Consider the following 16,942-nt stretch of genomic DNA (forward strand, 5'->3'; position numbering starts at 1 on the left):
GCTATTGATTCCTTTATTTTGGCAGTTTTGTAGCATGTGAGCATTTGGTTGATAAATATATAACAGAGATGACATAAATTTATTAAATAATTATCAAGATTTGGGAACTGAGGCCAGTTAAGATCATGTATACCTGATAACTCCATACAATTATTCACAAAGAGAATTAATAGTTTCTGAAATTGTGAGTTATATAAGAATATTTTTTCCTACCATATAAGGTGTTCTTGGGTATAGCCATTGGGTTAAACGATGATTTTCCCATGTACCCTGATTGTACATTAGAAAAAGCCCTAGTAATCATTTAAAATGGCAAAAGAATTTGGCTGTGTTATAATGCTGATTTTAACAATAATTTTCATCTGCAGTCCTTTGCATTCTTTCTCAGCAGCCTGACTGGAACAGTTTAGGCATATTGAAGATTTTCCCCATTATTTTCTTTTTCTTCCTCTCCCACTGGCCTATAGTCATAGTGCTTCTCCTAAATATGTTTGCCATATGTGGGGAGTTTTCAGACCTCCTCATCCCAAAGTGTGTACATGAGTGTGTACGTGCACATTAATATGCTCACAAGTGCATTTTGTTCGAGAGAGGGGTGGGGTGAGGGAGAACACCTATGTGTGTATTTGCCAGAGGTCTCCATCTCGAAGCCAAAGCCACTGTCCTTTGTTTTTGTCAGAGCTGAGCAAAGATCCAGTCTGAGTTCTGCAGATGTCTGTGAGGGACAGGTCTCCACATCTCTCCCTGACACTTCCCCTGCATTATAATCACCCCGCAGATGGAAGATAAAAACCAAAAGACTCAGCCTTCGGCACTGACTCCCAGCAGAGGTCAGGACAAAAGGAGGGCTTGAGGTATCAGATATCAACTTACTAAAGGTCCAGAACAGTCCAGGAAAAGTCAGGGGAGCAAGATGGAATCTGAAGCTTTGGAATGTAGCCTCTTTCTCCAATTAGAGTTCTATTTTGTTTCCCAGGAAACGAAAATCAATAATAATAATAAATTAAAAGGTACTATGGGGGAATCAGTTTCTGAACGAAGGCCAAAGGAACTGGCTAGATGGATCTTGGCCCAGACTATGCACACAAAGTTATACCTGACTCCCTCTCTCTGTCCTGAGAAGTAGAAAGCCAGATCCTAAAATGAGGCAGAGTCCCCACGGGCTCTATGTACCCTGGTCTTTTGCAAGCACATTTGAACATGTATTCATGATTGTGGAACTCTCCAGGTTGTTAGCTACCAACAAGGAGTGCGTAATAGAAAAGGAACAAACATCTGTGTAGACTAACAGGCTTTTGTAACGTATTTGTAAAATTGGCAATACCTCTAGAGTTCCTGGGGGAGATGAGACTCTGAATGGCCTATGGAATAAACCGTAAGTTGAAGAAATGATTATACATCCAGACTCTGCATGTGTTTTCTTCTCTACGAAGTTCTCACCTGAACCACAGGTGCCCCTTCCTGGCCTACATCTGGCTCTGTCTGACTTGATGAGAAGGAACAGGACAGCTTCAGAACAGGCCATAGCTTGACTGTGCCTACAGGAAGAGGTATTCCATCACACTCAGGGCAAGAGTAGAAAAGTAGATGCTCTTTCATTGGCCTGAATGTCACTGTCACTTCTTCTTATTTGTGGCATAATTAATCGATACATAACTATTATTTTCTGAAACCTTTTTAATGTCCATGACAGGGTTTAAAGAAAACGATGTGTCACATTTGGCAAAAGCTAACTTTCTGTCACCAGCCATTGTGTACCTGTTGTTGCCTCCAGGCTCCTTGATGTCGCAAAGGTTTTGTATAAAGTGGATTAACAGATGACCGTCCAGCTAATGGCTGTCTTTTTTTATCTTCTTTAATGAAGTATGTTCAGAAACTTTTTGCTTACTTTTTCCTTTGCAAGGAATATTTTGGATATCCAAGACTATTAGATATTAAGGAAATGTTTCAGCCACTCCAAAAAGTATGAAGATGAAGGGCTGTCTTTTAAAATATTCATTTCTTTCATATAGGTTTTGATTTTCAAAATAAAACATTGCAAATATAACAGGAACTTTTTATCTCACTCAAATTCCATTCCATGCTCTGACTCCCTAGAGGCAGCCCCTATATCTATTTGATATTTATCATTCCCACATATGTGTTTATATTTTTATTGCCTGTGATAGGGCCATAAATAATCTGTATTATTTCTTTGCACATTTTCAAACTATGTGAATGGTATCCTGCTGCATATCTTTCTGCATCTATTATTCTGGCCCTTGTTTCATTTCTGAGATTTGTTCAATTTTTGTGTTGTTGTATAGTCTCCTAGCTCTGCTACAGTTTATTTACCCATTTCTCTTGGCAAGAATATTTAGAATTTTTTTGCAATTTTTTTTTGAACTAAAAAACAACAGTGCTGTGGTCCTACTTGAAAATGTTCTTTGTGTACTTGAGGAAGGTTTTTTTTTTTAATATTTATTTATTTGTGTGGGAGGGGACCATGCACACACCGTGACCTGCATGAAGAGGTCAGAGGATGACTGGCAGGAGTTGGCTCTCTCCTTCCACCTTCCACCATGTGGGTCCTAGGAATCGAACTCAACAGTCAAGTTTGGTGGCAAGCGCCCTTACCTCTGAGCCCTCTTGGCACTGGGAGATTCTAAATGCATGAACCAAGAGTAGCATCATGAGGATGCATGCTCTGTGAGCCTTACTCATGCGGCCAGATCGCTCACCACGCTGATTCTAATTTACATTCCCACCCTGGACCCTCTTTATGTTCTACGTCCTCAGCAATATTAGTGTTGTAAGATGTTTTTCTTTTTCCATTGCTGTCTTGCTGTAATTTACATTTCTGATTGAAGTTAATTTTTTTTTTCTCTTAACCCTTCTGTTTTCATCTGTGATTTGTATTTCTTTTTCGGCACATTTTTTAAATTGTATTTTCTTATTGATTTGAAGAAGTCTTTTACATCTTCTGAATACTAACCCTTTGTTCTATGCTATCTTTTCTCAGTGTGTGTGGTTTGTCTTTTTAATTGGGTTAACTGAAGTGGGAAGACCCATTCTGAATGTGAGTGGTACCATTCCATGTGCTGTGGTCCTAAACCTAAGAAAAGGAGGAACGCAGCTGAACACAGGTGTTCATTGCATTCAGCATCCTTCAGTGTGACCCACTTCCTTTTGCCACAGTTTCCCTGCTGTGATACTCTAGAACCTAGAGCCAAAATAAGCCTTTCCTTAAATTGCTCTTCTGGGTGTTTTGTCACAGGAACAAGACGAGTAGCTAATACAGCTATAGAAAAAAAAAAGCCCTTGTTTTCCTATGGTTGAATTCTCACGTGTGTTTTCAGTAATTCCTGTCTGACTTAACATTGGAGAACTATTCTTTATTATCTCCAAAGTGCTTTTTAAGTTTTATTTTTTCAAACTTAAGAGTGAGTTGTATAAAACTTAGGAATTCCTGCACATTTTATTTACAGTATTAAAGAGCCATGTTGTTAATTTCATCACAGATCTCTTCGGGGGAGCTTTAAGTATTGGGGAATGAAAGGGACATGTTTCCTAAAATTGAGATTTTCACTAGAAAGCAGAAATGCTGTCACAAGCCCCGTCCTCTGTTTTTCCTTGAAGTGGGACAATCATCTCATTTGCCATAGCCACTGGCGAGTGGGGAGCAGGGTGCACACCTTGTCCAAGCTAGAGTGGTGCTTGAAGGCTGTTTTGTCAGACACAAGCAAAGCCACCTTAGGCTGTTGTCCGTATGGAAAATCTCTCACTGTTAGCATATGTGTTTCCTCAGGTTCCCGTTGACAGCATATCGCTGGATCTTGTTTTTTACCTGTTCATCCATGTAGCCTTTGTTTGGTGACTCTCCTCCATTTATTCAGGTTCTTTCAGATAGGGAAGAACTTAGTGTCGTTTCATTATTTGCTCTGGTTGTTTTGCAGCCACTTAAGCCTTGCTTCCTCTCTTGACCACTTGTGTGTGGTGTCAAGCTTTGATCCCCTTCTCTTTATCCCAAGAATCTTGCAGCGTCCCACCCTTGCCCTGGCTCTCTTGTTTTTTTGTTTTTTTTTTTTTTTTCCTCTGACATGAGAATGGGGAGTTCCAGAGAGGACTACTCCTTCAGGTTAGACTCTGCAATGAAAAGATACAGAGTTAAGGATAATCTATAGGCATCAGCATGTAAATAAGAAAGAGATAATGTCTGTGATGCACTTAAATTCAAGAGCAATTTGTTACCTAGTTTGTCCTTAAAAAGCTGATAAACGAAATGCTTCAGATTAAGAAAAAGTATGCACAGAGGAACCTATGTACACAATAAGCCACAGGACTAAGATGGAGGTGACTTTTGAGTTAGAAGCAGGCAGATAGAATCAGCATGTTTAGCTTGGGAAATATTGGACAAGGAAAAAGTGAGTGAACTCATGATATGTACAGACCAATAGTCACTGGCAGACTGACAGGAGGCAATCCAATTGAGGAGAGTCAGAGTGTATCACTGATACAGCGTTCTTTTAATTAAAATCAGATCCCCAAACAAGGTTCTTGTTAAAGGGATTTGTCATGGGGATGATAAGAGTCTAATAAAAATAACTCAGCATGAAATTGCACATTTCCGAGAGGAAGCAATAAATGGGAATTTGTGAGTCAGAATAGTCTTCCAAGTGTCCTAACTGAAATGTCCAGGCCCTGATTCGTGGGAAGGTAACTTTCACGTGGGAAATAGGGAATCCTGAGGGGCCCTGAGGGTGTGTTGGAGATCTGACCCAGGAACACTGAACTGGGTGATTGACTAGGTATGATTGATATCTAGCAAGTACATATTTTGGAATCAGCTTCCCTGTGCTTTTTTTTTATTTTAAAAATACAGCAAAATACAGATAATGACATAAGGAACATTCACATTCTCAGCACAATGATGAATGTTGTTAATATCTTCTCATACTTCCTTTCAGCTCCTTTTAGTTTGTAAATTATAGATTATGAGGCTGGCCAGATGATTTGGTAAGGTGCCTACCCTATAAGCTTGAGGACCCAGATTCAGGTCCTTGTCACCCACAGATGGACCCATACAAGGGCTCGCTGACCAGTCAGGCTAGCCAAACCAGTGAGCTCCAGATTCAGTGAAAGACCCTGTCTCAAAAAAGAAACAATAGAAGAAAAATACCCAGTGTCAGCCTCTCTGGTTTCCACAGTCTCTCTCTCTCTCTCTCTCTCTCTCTCTCTCTCTCTCTCTCTCTCTCTCTCTCACACACACACACACACACACACACACACCATAAACTATTTTATGTGTATGTGTGCTTAGCCTGCATGTGTCTGGGTACCACTTGTGTGTCTGGTGCCAGAAGAAGATGTAGAATTTCCTGGAACTAGAGTTACAGATGGATATTAGTCACCATGTGGGTCCTGGGAATTGAACCCAGGTCCCCTGGAAGAGCAAGCAGACAGTGCTTCATCTTTCCAGCCCCATAAACTTTTACAATTGTAGATAAAGTTGAACTTTTTTTTAAGTCCTTCCCTTGTACAGCCCTTTCATCTCTCCCCCTCACATCCTTTTCCTTTCACCATAGACAAACACAGTCTTGAACTTCACGTGATCAGTGTAGCTCATAATTGATACTTAATTTTCCCACAAACTCATATTTTTGTACTTATAATTTCCTTGGGAATATATAATGCTTCTTGGTTTTGTGGCTTAAAGACATTTACAAAAGTAATATATTGTAGTACCTTTCACAGATTTCTTTTTTCACAGAGTCGTATGTGTGTTTTTGGCCTGGAGTGATTTGGATTTGGAAAAGTTGTTTGCTTGTGACCGGGTCTCACTCTGTAGTGTTGTCTGGCCTGGAACTCCCAGAGATCCTGCTGCCTCTGCCTCCCAAGAGCTGGAATTAAAGGCGTGCACCACCATACCTGACAGAACAGTGTATTTCTATGGTCTGTGTGGAGAGTCAAATCTAGCTGGTCTCTTTTATTGTGCAGAATGTCATTGCACCACAGCATTCAGTCCATTCCTTGTTGCTGTGACCAAATGCTTGGAAAGAAGCACCTTAAGGAAGGAAGGGGTTAGTATGGCTCACAGTTTGAGGGTACAGTACATCATGGTTGGGAAAGCATGGAGGCAGGATGATTTGCAGCTGGAACAGCTGGGAAATGAGGCTTCTTGCTCACATCTTGGTGGGTCTGGAAGCAGAGAGGAGAATGTCAGTACTCCACTTGTTCCATTTTTATCATGGAGATAATGCTGCCCACATCATTCACAGTGAGTCTTCCCTCCTCAATCGTCATTGGAAAACTGCTCATAAACATACCTGTTACTCTACCTCATTGATGCCTTCGTGAACTGTAACAGCCATATGTGTCATTGCATTATCATGCTTATTTTGTCATTTCTCTATTAATTAACCTTTAATCTTATTCATAAATTTTGCAAATATTTGATGAATATGCATGTGTCCTAAGTGCTGTGCTAAGTACTCATGCTGTGCCAGTGAATAATTCAAATAAAAATCTTTAATTTCTGTTGAATTATCAAAATAAATAATAACAATAGTACATAAGCCAGCAGTAAATTATATTAGAAGGTGTCAGTTACTTTCCTGTTGCTATGACAAAGCACAAAGCACCACGTCCAAGGCAACTTATAAAAGAAGGTGTTTAATTGGGTTTAGGTTTTCAGAGGGGTAGAGTCCATGATGGTAGAGCAAAGGCATGGTGGCAGGAACAGTTGAGAGCTCACATCTTGATCCACAAGCACACTGGGAATTGGAAGAGTCTTTTGAAGCTTCCAAGTGCGCCCCCCCCCCCACTGACACACTTTCTCCAACAAGGCCACGTGTCCTAATCCATATGAGCCTATAGAGGCCATCTTCATTCAAACCATCATATTAGGTGATAAATGATGTGAAAAAAGAATCAACTACAATCTGCAATGTGATTCAGGGTAACAGGTTGCTATTTCTGATGATGGGATCTAGTAATGGTTGAGCAGAAAGGAGTTAAGGTGAAGGAATTAGAGAATTCCTTCAGAGAAAAGAGCCAATGTAAAGTCACTGAGGTGGGAGTGTGTCTGTGATTTGAGGGAACATGGCAAGGGCAGCTTCCTAGAGAACAAGACCAAAGAGGGAGGGGAAGAGGAATGGCCTCCTTCTGAGGTGACCATGTGGAATGGGGAGACAGTATTTTTTTAATATCTATAGTAATAGTAACTGACTTTGTGCCAGGTATTGTTCTAAGCACTCTTAGGTGGATACTGCTGTAGCTGGAGTTTTCCTGCCTGGCCCATGGTCAGGACAAATCTCTCTCACCTGCCAGTCCCACAGCTGCTCAGACCCAACCAAGTAAACACACAAAGACTTATATTGCTTACAAACTGTATGGCCATGGCAGGCTTCTTGCTATCTAGTTCTTCTATCTTAAATTAACCCATTTCTATTAATCTATAAGTTGCCACATGGCTCGTGGCCTTCCGGTACCTTACATCTTGCTTGTCATGGCTGCGGCTGGCAGTGTCTCTCTGCCTCAGCCTTCCACTTCCTAGAATTCTCTTCTCTGCTTGTCCCACCTATACTTCCTTCCTGGCTACTGGCCAATCAGTGTTTTATTAATAACCAATCAGAGCAACACATTTGACATACAGAACATCCCACAGCATACTGCTGTTAACCTTATTTTATAGGTAGTGAAACTGAAGTACAAAGAGCTTACTTAAATACTAGAGTATCTGGTTACCCAGAGTAACCTAGCTAAGTAACGGAAGTAGGATTCAGACCCATGTCAACTCATTCAAAAGACAAAGCTCTTGGGTCTGAGATGATCTGGCTGGCTAGGCAAGGGACCCATTCCTACCCCCTGCAAGTTCCTCCTGAAACTACACAATCCAAGGAGATAGCCTTCCCCCCTAGAAGAGGACCATGCTTCTGTCAAGGGTGTAAAAGTACTTGTGCTCCCCAGCAGAACCCTCAAGCTAGCTCTCAAGACAAAGCTTTAAGCCACACTGCCATCCTTGGGTGTCCGTCTTCATATCTTGCCTTCACCTACTGTAATTCAGCTTCCATTGCAGCTACTCCCTGGAAGTTGCATCAACAAGTTGGTTTACAACTCTATTCTTTCTGCAGCTTCTGCTGAAGTTCATACTTGTGTCCAGTACCTAGTACATACAGTGCACCAGGCTGTGTTTCACAGGGATGAACAAGGCAGGCAAACTGCAGTGGCTGAAGAATGCTTGTGTCTTGTTCTGTTGATGCCTGCAGATTTGTTTGTGGATGGTTAGTAGGCCAGTTCGCTGTCCCATACCTTTGTTTGTCTGTGGCTAAAACAGATCATATAGTTGTTTTGTTTGTGGCTTCACAACATAGGAAAATAATATATTTAAGTATTTACCACTTTTGATTTTTTTTTCCAAATAGAAATCTGTATTTCTCCATGTGATTGTCTTGACTATGACAATTATTCTCATATTATTTCTCATAAAATCATTGAAGATGAATGGCAAAAAGTTAATTGGCTTTGACCTTTTACCTGTTTTATCTACTAGCATCCATTTGAGTTAATTTAATGCTAATTTGGAAACATCAAAATCTCTGCAGAATATTAAACAATTTTCATTCCATATGGCCAAACAAAAAGCTACTCCAAGCAAAATGCTTTCATTCATGGAGACACAGTGGTAGGCTTTTTATCATGTTGCCAAGGCTAAGCCTTGGAGCCAGCGTTGAGGGGAAAGCGTTTCTTGCCTCTTTCCACATGTCGCCCGCAGTCACTTGCTGTGTTTTCATTCCTTTCCTCCATTCAATAAAGAGGAAAAAGGATTCTCTCACTCTTCTTCATGCCTGAAACTAGTGTGTGTTAGCTGTGCTCAAATGGGAATGTGTTTCCTCTGGTGACTGGCAGCAACTCTAATCCTATTGGCTACATCCTAGGTTACTGTTTGTGTCCCATCGCTGTTTGTTTACAGCAGCCGTTAGCGATTTTCTCGAGCAGGGCTGTCATGGCCATTGCCTGCACTGAAACCCAAATGCCTCTTAGAAGAAAGATGACAGATTCCACCCAGCCACTTGCAAAACTTGAAAAGCAGTTCCTTGTCAAACACGTGAAAAACAACTCTTCCTTCTAACTTGAAGGGGAAAAGAGAGAAACTGTCTTACTCCAGATGTTGGTTCCTTGCTAGTGAAACAGGCCTGAGCTGGTTCATCCCCATTCCTTTGTCTTCCCTTTGCAAAACCCACAGAGAACACATTTGGGGCCACTTTGCAGAGTTGGCAAGAGTCTCTGCATTTTAAGGGAATCATATGGACACAGAATGCCACAATCAATAGACTCGGAATCCCCAGGGCCCAGAAATGGGATGCTTAGGACTCACATTCTAGGTCATCAGTTAGAATGTGGCCTGGACCCAAGAATCATCCCAATTGTTGCCAGGTTTTGCTTACTTGATTAAACTTGATTCAAACTAGGTTGAGGAGAGTTTTTATTTTCTTGTTGATTAGTGGTGGGAGCCAGGAAAACAAAAGAAAGAAATGAAGATGGAGAAGAAGTCAGGATGGGAGGAACTAGGATCTTTAAGACTCCCCCTTGAAAGACAGGTGATGTAGCCAAACCACTTTCTCATCGCTGCCGATCTGAACAGGCCAAGCTTTTCATTGGAGTTAGGTGCCTTTACTTACCATCTATGTGATAAGTAGTGTAGCTGTCTTCATGGATTTAAAGAGGGTCAGAGAGGACTTCAAATGGGGAGGAGAAAGAAGGGGAGGACAAGAGAGGAAGAGGAGAGGAGAGGAGAGGAGAGGAGAGGAGAGGAGAGGAGAGGAGAGGAGAGGAGAGGAGAGGAGAGGAGAATTTATTGACAAGCCTGGCATTTCACGGGGATGGATACCATAAGATGTAGTGGAATCCACATTGAAGATACTGTAACATCCATGGTTACCTCCTTGCTAAGTATGTTAAGGACTTAAACAATAGACTGGTATTTGTATTAGTTGGTTTGGGTTTTTTGTTTTGTGGGGGGACACCCCCACTTTTTCTCCCAGGGTGCTCTTGAGCAGGAAGAAATGAGGAATATGTAGATAGAAATATAGAGGAGAGAGACAGTTAGAAACACAGGATAGCCTTGGGAGGGCCTGGGTCAAAACCCACCAGCCCCTTCTGTCTCTGCTAAAGGGCTTTTAAAGGAATGCTAGGGGTGGAGCAAAAGACCTCCCCCCAGCACAGCCAAGTGCAGGCCATCTCAAACACCTGGTGACCATACATGTGGTCAAGCCATCCCCTAATGCAGCCCTGCTGTGTAAAGCAAGCTTAGATCTCACTAGGAAACCTTTGTGGGCTCCCACAATTTTGTTTTGTTTTGTTTTTTATAACTTCTTCTCCTTGACCTAAGGGTCTATGTGTCAGAAATCACAGCCCAGCCCTTTACCTGTTTCCTTTTAATAATGTTGACTTGGGTCATTCTCAACTATTTCAGCCAATGTGTCTCGTCTGATTAGTTCTGCTTCTGTGCAAGAAGACATTGACCTCCTTTATTATTTTCCCCCCCTAGGTATCTGAACACACTCAGCTAAGTTGGATCCTCACCTGCATGGTCAGACTGCCTCGATTGCAGCATTTACACCAGTGGAAGGTAAATGCCAGGGCATGGTTGTTAATGGAAAGGAAGGCTTCTGTGTGTTGCTGTGCCAGGACCTAGGAGTCCTGAGTTCACTTGCCACCCTGGTCTGCCACTCACTATTGGCTGGACCAGCATCATTCACCTCTCTACATCACAGTGTGAAGCAAAATATAAAAGGGTTCACCAAGACTCCTTCTGCCTTCAGAACTCTATTTGTTACTTGTTTTATCTATATTTGAATGTACTTGGTGATGACTGTGACCTGCTGCATTATAATTAATGAACAATCAGAATCTCTGGAACACTGTTCCCTGATGTTGCCTCCCATCTCCCCTGGAACTAACAAGCATCCCGGAAAGAATGTTTTCACTGTGGGGAGAAGAGATAACATTTTTCACATTTAAACAAGTTGAGCCTAGTTCAAATCCACAGAAGAAAATTAAGACTGTTGTTGTAAGAAGTGCCACTAAGAAAGATAAGTTAGATAGTTCATAGTGCTTTACTGCCATTTACTTTTGCTACTGGATAACTGGAAGTAGATGGCTCCAACTATGTCAACACTAATTTTAGTTTCAGCTACTTTTGAGCCTATCTTCTGGGCCGTTGGTTTCCTCGGAAGTTGTTCTTCAGAAGCCATTCCCTAAACTACAGAGAGAGGCCCTCCTGCAGTGCCAGTGCCTGGACCTCGTGGTCTGGGTGCATGGGTGCCTCTCTCCCAGAGCCTCACCTTGAAGCCCAACCCCCAGCAGCTGGGGCTTTGGGAGGTGGTCAGATGGGAAGGGTGGGTCCCTCATGAGTGGGATTGTTGTTTTAAAGCAAGCCCCTTCACCTCTCTCCCAAAGCAAGGAAATAAGGACACTAAAAAAGGCACAACTGATCAGTCTTGGAGGTGGTTGTGGGAAGGGGGTCTCTTTTCTAGCTCTAGTCTTTGTTTTAACCCTGTACTTCTTGGCATCCAGAACTAGAAAAAAATGAACTTCTGTCCTGTTGTTTACAACAGAAACTGATGTCTTGTGGGTGTTCAAAGAACAGGTATTAAATAAGACACTAACGGTGATACTGCAGATTGACCACCTGCCGGGAATTGGAAACAAAGGTTTCATAGGGTTCTCTAACATATTTTAATTTTAGGCAAGGCTTTGCTGTTTTAGTATAACACTATACCACTAATTTCTGATTGAACCTAGTAATTAAGGGTAAAAAGTTCTCTGAGACAGAATTTCAGTATCCTGGGAAGATATGCTAAGGGCAGTTCTGATCAGGTCAGTGAGCACAGGAGGAGTAATGTGAAGGTCAGGGTTGCTGAGGTCAGGGTTACCTGGAGGGTTGATGAGTAAAGCATCTATAGCACATTAACAACACTCAGTAAATACTAGTGTTCTCTACATCACCTCACTTCCTTTGTAATTACAAAGACCAATAAGCTAATATAAAAACTGCAGGGCTGGAGAAATGGCTCAGGAGTCTTGAGTCTTCCATCACCCACATTAGGTGGCTCACAGCAGCCTGTAACTCCAAATTTAGGAGATCCTACACCCTCTTTCTGGCCTATGTGGGCACCTACACACATGTGGCATGTACATACACAGACACACATACACATAAATAAAGATAATAGTGATAATATATCCACAAATTGGGAAGCAAGATAACTCAGCACTAGCCTGGTTCAATTCCTAAAACCCACAGTGGAAGGAGAGAACTGACTCTTCAAAAGTTGTCCTCTCACCTCTACATGCAAGCTTTGGCATGTGCCTTCAGTCATGGCAACATGCACAGGTACAAGAGCACACACACTAAATAAGTAAGTAAATAAATAAATAGGTAGAAATTTATCTGTAAATTTAATGCAACATGGCTTTCACTTTTTAATCTTTTTTTTTTAACATTTTTATTTATCCTGTATGGAAGCAGGGTGAGCAGTGGCATGTGGAGGCCAGAGGACAACTTGCTGGAAACTTCTCTGTTTCCAGAATATGGTCCTGGGGATAGAACTTGGATCCTCAGGCTTTGTGGCAAGCACCCTTAACCACTGAGCTGTTTTGCCTGCCCTGGTAGCAGCTTTTCAAAAATTGAGTTATTTTGTTTCTTTTCACAAATTACTCTTCTCTAAATTAATCTTCTATGAACTTCAGCGAGTAACATTTGTGATAAGGGGCAGAGTTGACTCCTGTTAATTTTGAGAAATTTAATTTTGTAATGATTTCTGAACGTAGCTGATTTAGAATCTAGGAAATCCCTTTGTCCTCAGTGAAACAGAGGTGGTTGGTACAGGATCCCTCCTGGGGCAAGAGACCATGTGTGCAACTCAGTGGTAGAGCTTGGGTAGGCTTTGCCCTAGCTCCAAAAATAAAATAGCATACAAATGGTAAAAAGTCCCTCTTAGTTCTCCTGGAGCCTGGAGCATGAACATGATAAGCAACCAGATGATGCTGGAGTTGCTAAAAGGGACTGAAATAGATGTTATTACGGGTGGCTCCAGATCACACTTTGCTTCCTTTAAATGTTTCTTAATTGAGCAATATAATCAGGTTCAAGTCAGATTTCTTTCTCTTCTCTCCTTGTTTCTACAGGCTAAGGCTGCGAAGCAGAAGCATGATGGGACAGTAGGCCTACTCACATACCCAGTACTGCAGGCGGCAGACATTCTGTGCTACAAGTAAGGAGGGGGGCCAGCCTTCGTCTTGTGCTTATGTACCCTCACCCTGAGAAGAGAGGGGCTGTGTGTGTGAATGTCCTTTCTTTGTTCTTGGCAAGATTTACTGTGTTGTAGCTGAATTTTTCTCTGGTCCTGCCCAGCCCCACAGACCCTGCAGCCGCTTATAAAATAATCATTCAGAAGCTTATATTAATTAAAACTGCTCAGCCATTTGCTCAGGCTTGTTATTGACTAGCTTTACACTTAAATTAACCCATAATTCTTATTATGTTTAGCCGTGTGGCTTGGTACCTTTTTTCAGTTTTGCCTTCACATCTTGCTTCCTCTGTGGCTGGCTGGCAACTCCTAACTCAGCCTTCCTGTTCCCAGAATTCTCCTCTCTGCTTGTCCCTCCTATACTATATTTCCGGCCTGGCTACTGGCCAATCAGCATTTTATTTATCAACCAAATCAGAGCAACACACATTCACAGCATACAGAACGACATTCCCATCACTGTGTAGCCCAGGCTCCTTGTGGATATGTGCAGGAATTGCAGGCATGTGCCACACAATAGTTTTTTTTAACTCTTCAGGAAAAGGTTGGACTTGTGGAGAAGGAGCTGCAAAAAGGATCAGATATACCAGTCAGCACTGCATACTAAATCTGTATGCTAGTGCTATTTGGAGCTAGTGCAGAGTGCCTACTATGTGCTAGGGACCTTTCCAAGTCATCTCTGTGTGTGAACCCTAACAGCCTTGTAAAACTGACCATCGTTGCCCCTATTCCTCAGAAGAGGAAGCCGAGACACAGAGTGGTCAGCAGCAAATCCAGAGTCAGGATCCGAGTCCTGGGGGTGCTCCCAGTCTAAGATCAGGCAGTTTTGTCGCTTTGAGTCTCTGGTGGGGCACTAGATGGCAGTGACCAGAAATAGGTAGTAGCTCAAACTGTTCATCGTGTGGCCAGGAAGAGGAGAGGAGAAGGGAAGGGGAGGGGAAGAGAGAGGAGGATGAGATAGAAGGAGGGAGGGAGGACGGTGGACAAGAACAGGCAGAACACTAATCTCTAGTGGCTAATCTATAAAGGTGATACTAATACATAATAAGAATAATCTCTAATGGTGGAGTGTGGGCTCTCTGCCTATGCCTGTTTTGTTTTGTTTTCTCTAGTGGGAACTGAACTTAGGGCCTCATGCTTGCTAGACAGGCACCCTACCACGGTCATAGATTGACAGTCCCATTTTTGTGTTTGGCTTCCGACGCAGGGTCTGGCCAAGTTGTTCAGACTGGCCTTGAATTCACAACAGGCTTCAAATGTGTGTTCCTCTTGCCTCAGCCCCTGGGTAGCTGGACACAGCCTCTGTCCAGGTCCCGCTCTGAGTTTATTTCACTGTGCTGCTGTTTCCTGCTGTGCTTCTCATGCTGTTTGATGATATCAGCGAGCTGAAGGGGGTGGGGGCGGTTAAAGTGGTTAGCATGCTTCTTAAAACTAACACAGACTTAATTTTTTTCCAACTCTGTGATTTCTCAGACAGATTAGTCTCTATTATAGATTCGAGCAGTCTTAATACATGGTTGGTTTCTTTTCCTTAAGTGGAGAAAGCCCATCTTTTCACCACTTCCCTTCCATTTGCCAGCAACACTGTCTGTGCACTCTGGGGCCGGTATGATGTAGCGTAGTCATTGTGAGGCTGTGCCCATTGATGGGAGAGCTCATGTAGCTATCAAGGTGCATAGTCATCATGGAAGTGCTGACTGATGATTGAGGACAGGCAGGGGAAGGACAGTGTGTTGCTTACAGTGACATGCATGTTAGAACTTATTGCTTATTTCTGGGATTTTTTCATGTATGTTTTTAGGCTTCAGTTGATTTTAAGTAACTGATGCTGAAAAAATTAAAACTGTTACTGGGTGGTGGTAGCACATGCCTTTAATCCCAGCACTTGGGAAGCAGAGGCAGGTGGATCTCTGTGAGTTCAAGGCCAGCCTAGTCTACAGAGTGAGTTCCAGGACAGCCAAGGCTACATAGAGAGATCCTTTCTCGGATAAAAAACAAAACAAAACAAAACAAAAAAAAATTAAAAGTGTGGCAAGAGGCAACTGATATATACTCAATTGCCCAAAATCCATTGGCAAAATGATATTGCAGCCTTTTTATTTACAAATTAGATGAACAAGGACACCTCTGGGAGTTATTGAGCAAATTGTACAGGATTGATAGCACCTGATACAGACCGTATGGTTTGTAGATATAGGAGGGCACTGTTAGAAGGCTGGCATAGTGAAGCAGCTTCCTAAGATCTCAAATCATGTTTTGCATGCTGCCATTTTTTTAAATTTTATTTTATTTTATTTTACAATACAATTCAGTTCTACATATCAGCCACGGATTCCTTTGTTCTCCCTCCTCCTGCCCCCCTCCCCTTCCCCCCCTGCCTACCCCCTATTCCCACCTCCTCCAGGGCAAAGCCTCCCCCAAGGACTGAGATCAACCTGGTAGACTCAGTCCATGTAGGTCCAGTCCCCTCCTCCCAGGCCGAGCCAAGTGACCCTGTATAAGCCCCAGGTTTCAAACAGCCAACTCATGCAATGAGCACAGGACCCGGTCCCACTGCCTGGATGCCTCCCAAACAGATCAAGCCAATCAACTATCTCACCCATTCAGAGGGCCTGATCCAGTTGGGGGCCCCTCAGCACATCTGACAGACGACTGATATCCAGAATATATAAGGAACTCAAGAAATTAGACAGCAAAATGCCCAACAGTCAAATTAAGAAATGGGCTATAGAACTAAACAGAGAATTCTCAACAGAGGAAGCTCAAATGGCTGAAAGACATTTAAGGAATTGCTCATCATCCCTAATTATCAGGGAAATGCAAATCAAAACGACTCTGAGATACCACCTTATGTCTGTCAGAATGGCTAAGATCAAACACTGAAGACACCTTATGCTGGAGAGGATGTGGAGCTAGTGGAACTCTCCTCCACTGCTGGTGGGAATGCAAGCTTGTACAACCACTTTGGAAATCAATATGGCGCTTTCTTAGAAAATTGGGAATCAATCTCCCCCAAGATCCAGCTATACCACTCTTGGGCATGCTGCCATTTTTAGAGTCAAGTCTGAGGTTGGGAATGTCCTCATATCGTACACAAAACTGTAAATGGTTCACATGTGGCAGGTAAACATAAAAGTTTTTACTGGCTTCCTCTCTGCCTCAGTCTACCTCCAACATCAGCAGGATTCGCTTATAAAAGTACTTAATGTTTAGTCCAAGGTAGGCATTCGTGTCTTCAAGATGATGGTCTCCTTCCTCAGTCTGGAAATTACCTGCCAGATCTAATGCCAGGATTAGGTTACAGATGCGGACATCTGCATGCCCCTTTTCTAAGAGAAACAGCCCCATGTTCTCTTCTGTCTAGTCTCAGGCTAGACCGCCTGTACATTTGGGAGTATTTTCTGTTTGTTTTTGTTTTGTTTCACATATTTCTGTATTTGGGAAAAGTCATGGCCAGAATGTCTAGGAATATTTATATTATAAACATAGGTAGGTCGATAGATTGAAGGATGGGTAAAATATCTGTGGTTTCTATCCCCCAGGAAGTGTGGCCTCTGCATAAAAGATTGGTGCAAGTCAAGTACAGGCTTTGTATGCGCTTTTGTCAAAGTCAGCATTAGAATATGAGTGGTGTGGTGAGCCAGAGAACA

General features: G+C 42.4%; 1 protein-coding gene across 2 annotated transcripts in view; it reads left to right on the forward strand.

Annotated features, from left to right (window-relative positions):
* Positions 1-16,942, forward strand: part of Wars2 (tryptophanyl tRNA synthetase 2, mitochondrial) — an 83,492-nt gene that overhangs the window by 57,889 nt on the left and 8,661 nt on the right. Inside the window, exons 3-4 of one of the 2 annotated variants that reach the window (XM_059265950.1) lie at positions 10,529-10,609; positions 13,171-13,256. In XM_059265950.1, the coding sequence (XP_059121933.1) occupies positions 10,529-10,609; positions 13,171-13,256 (167 nt within the window). The remainder of the gene's footprint in view (positions 1-10,528; positions 10,610-13,170; positions 13,257-16,942) is intronic. The other variant, XM_059265951.1, reaches the window with a different exon arrangement.

Source organism: Peromyscus eremicus, chromosome 6 (assembly GCF_949786415.1).
Source record: "Peromyscus eremicus chromosome 6, PerEre_H2_v1, whole genome shotgun sequence".
NCBI lineage: Eukaryota > Metazoa > Chordata > Mammalia > Rodentia > Cricetidae > Peromyscus > Peromyscus eremicus.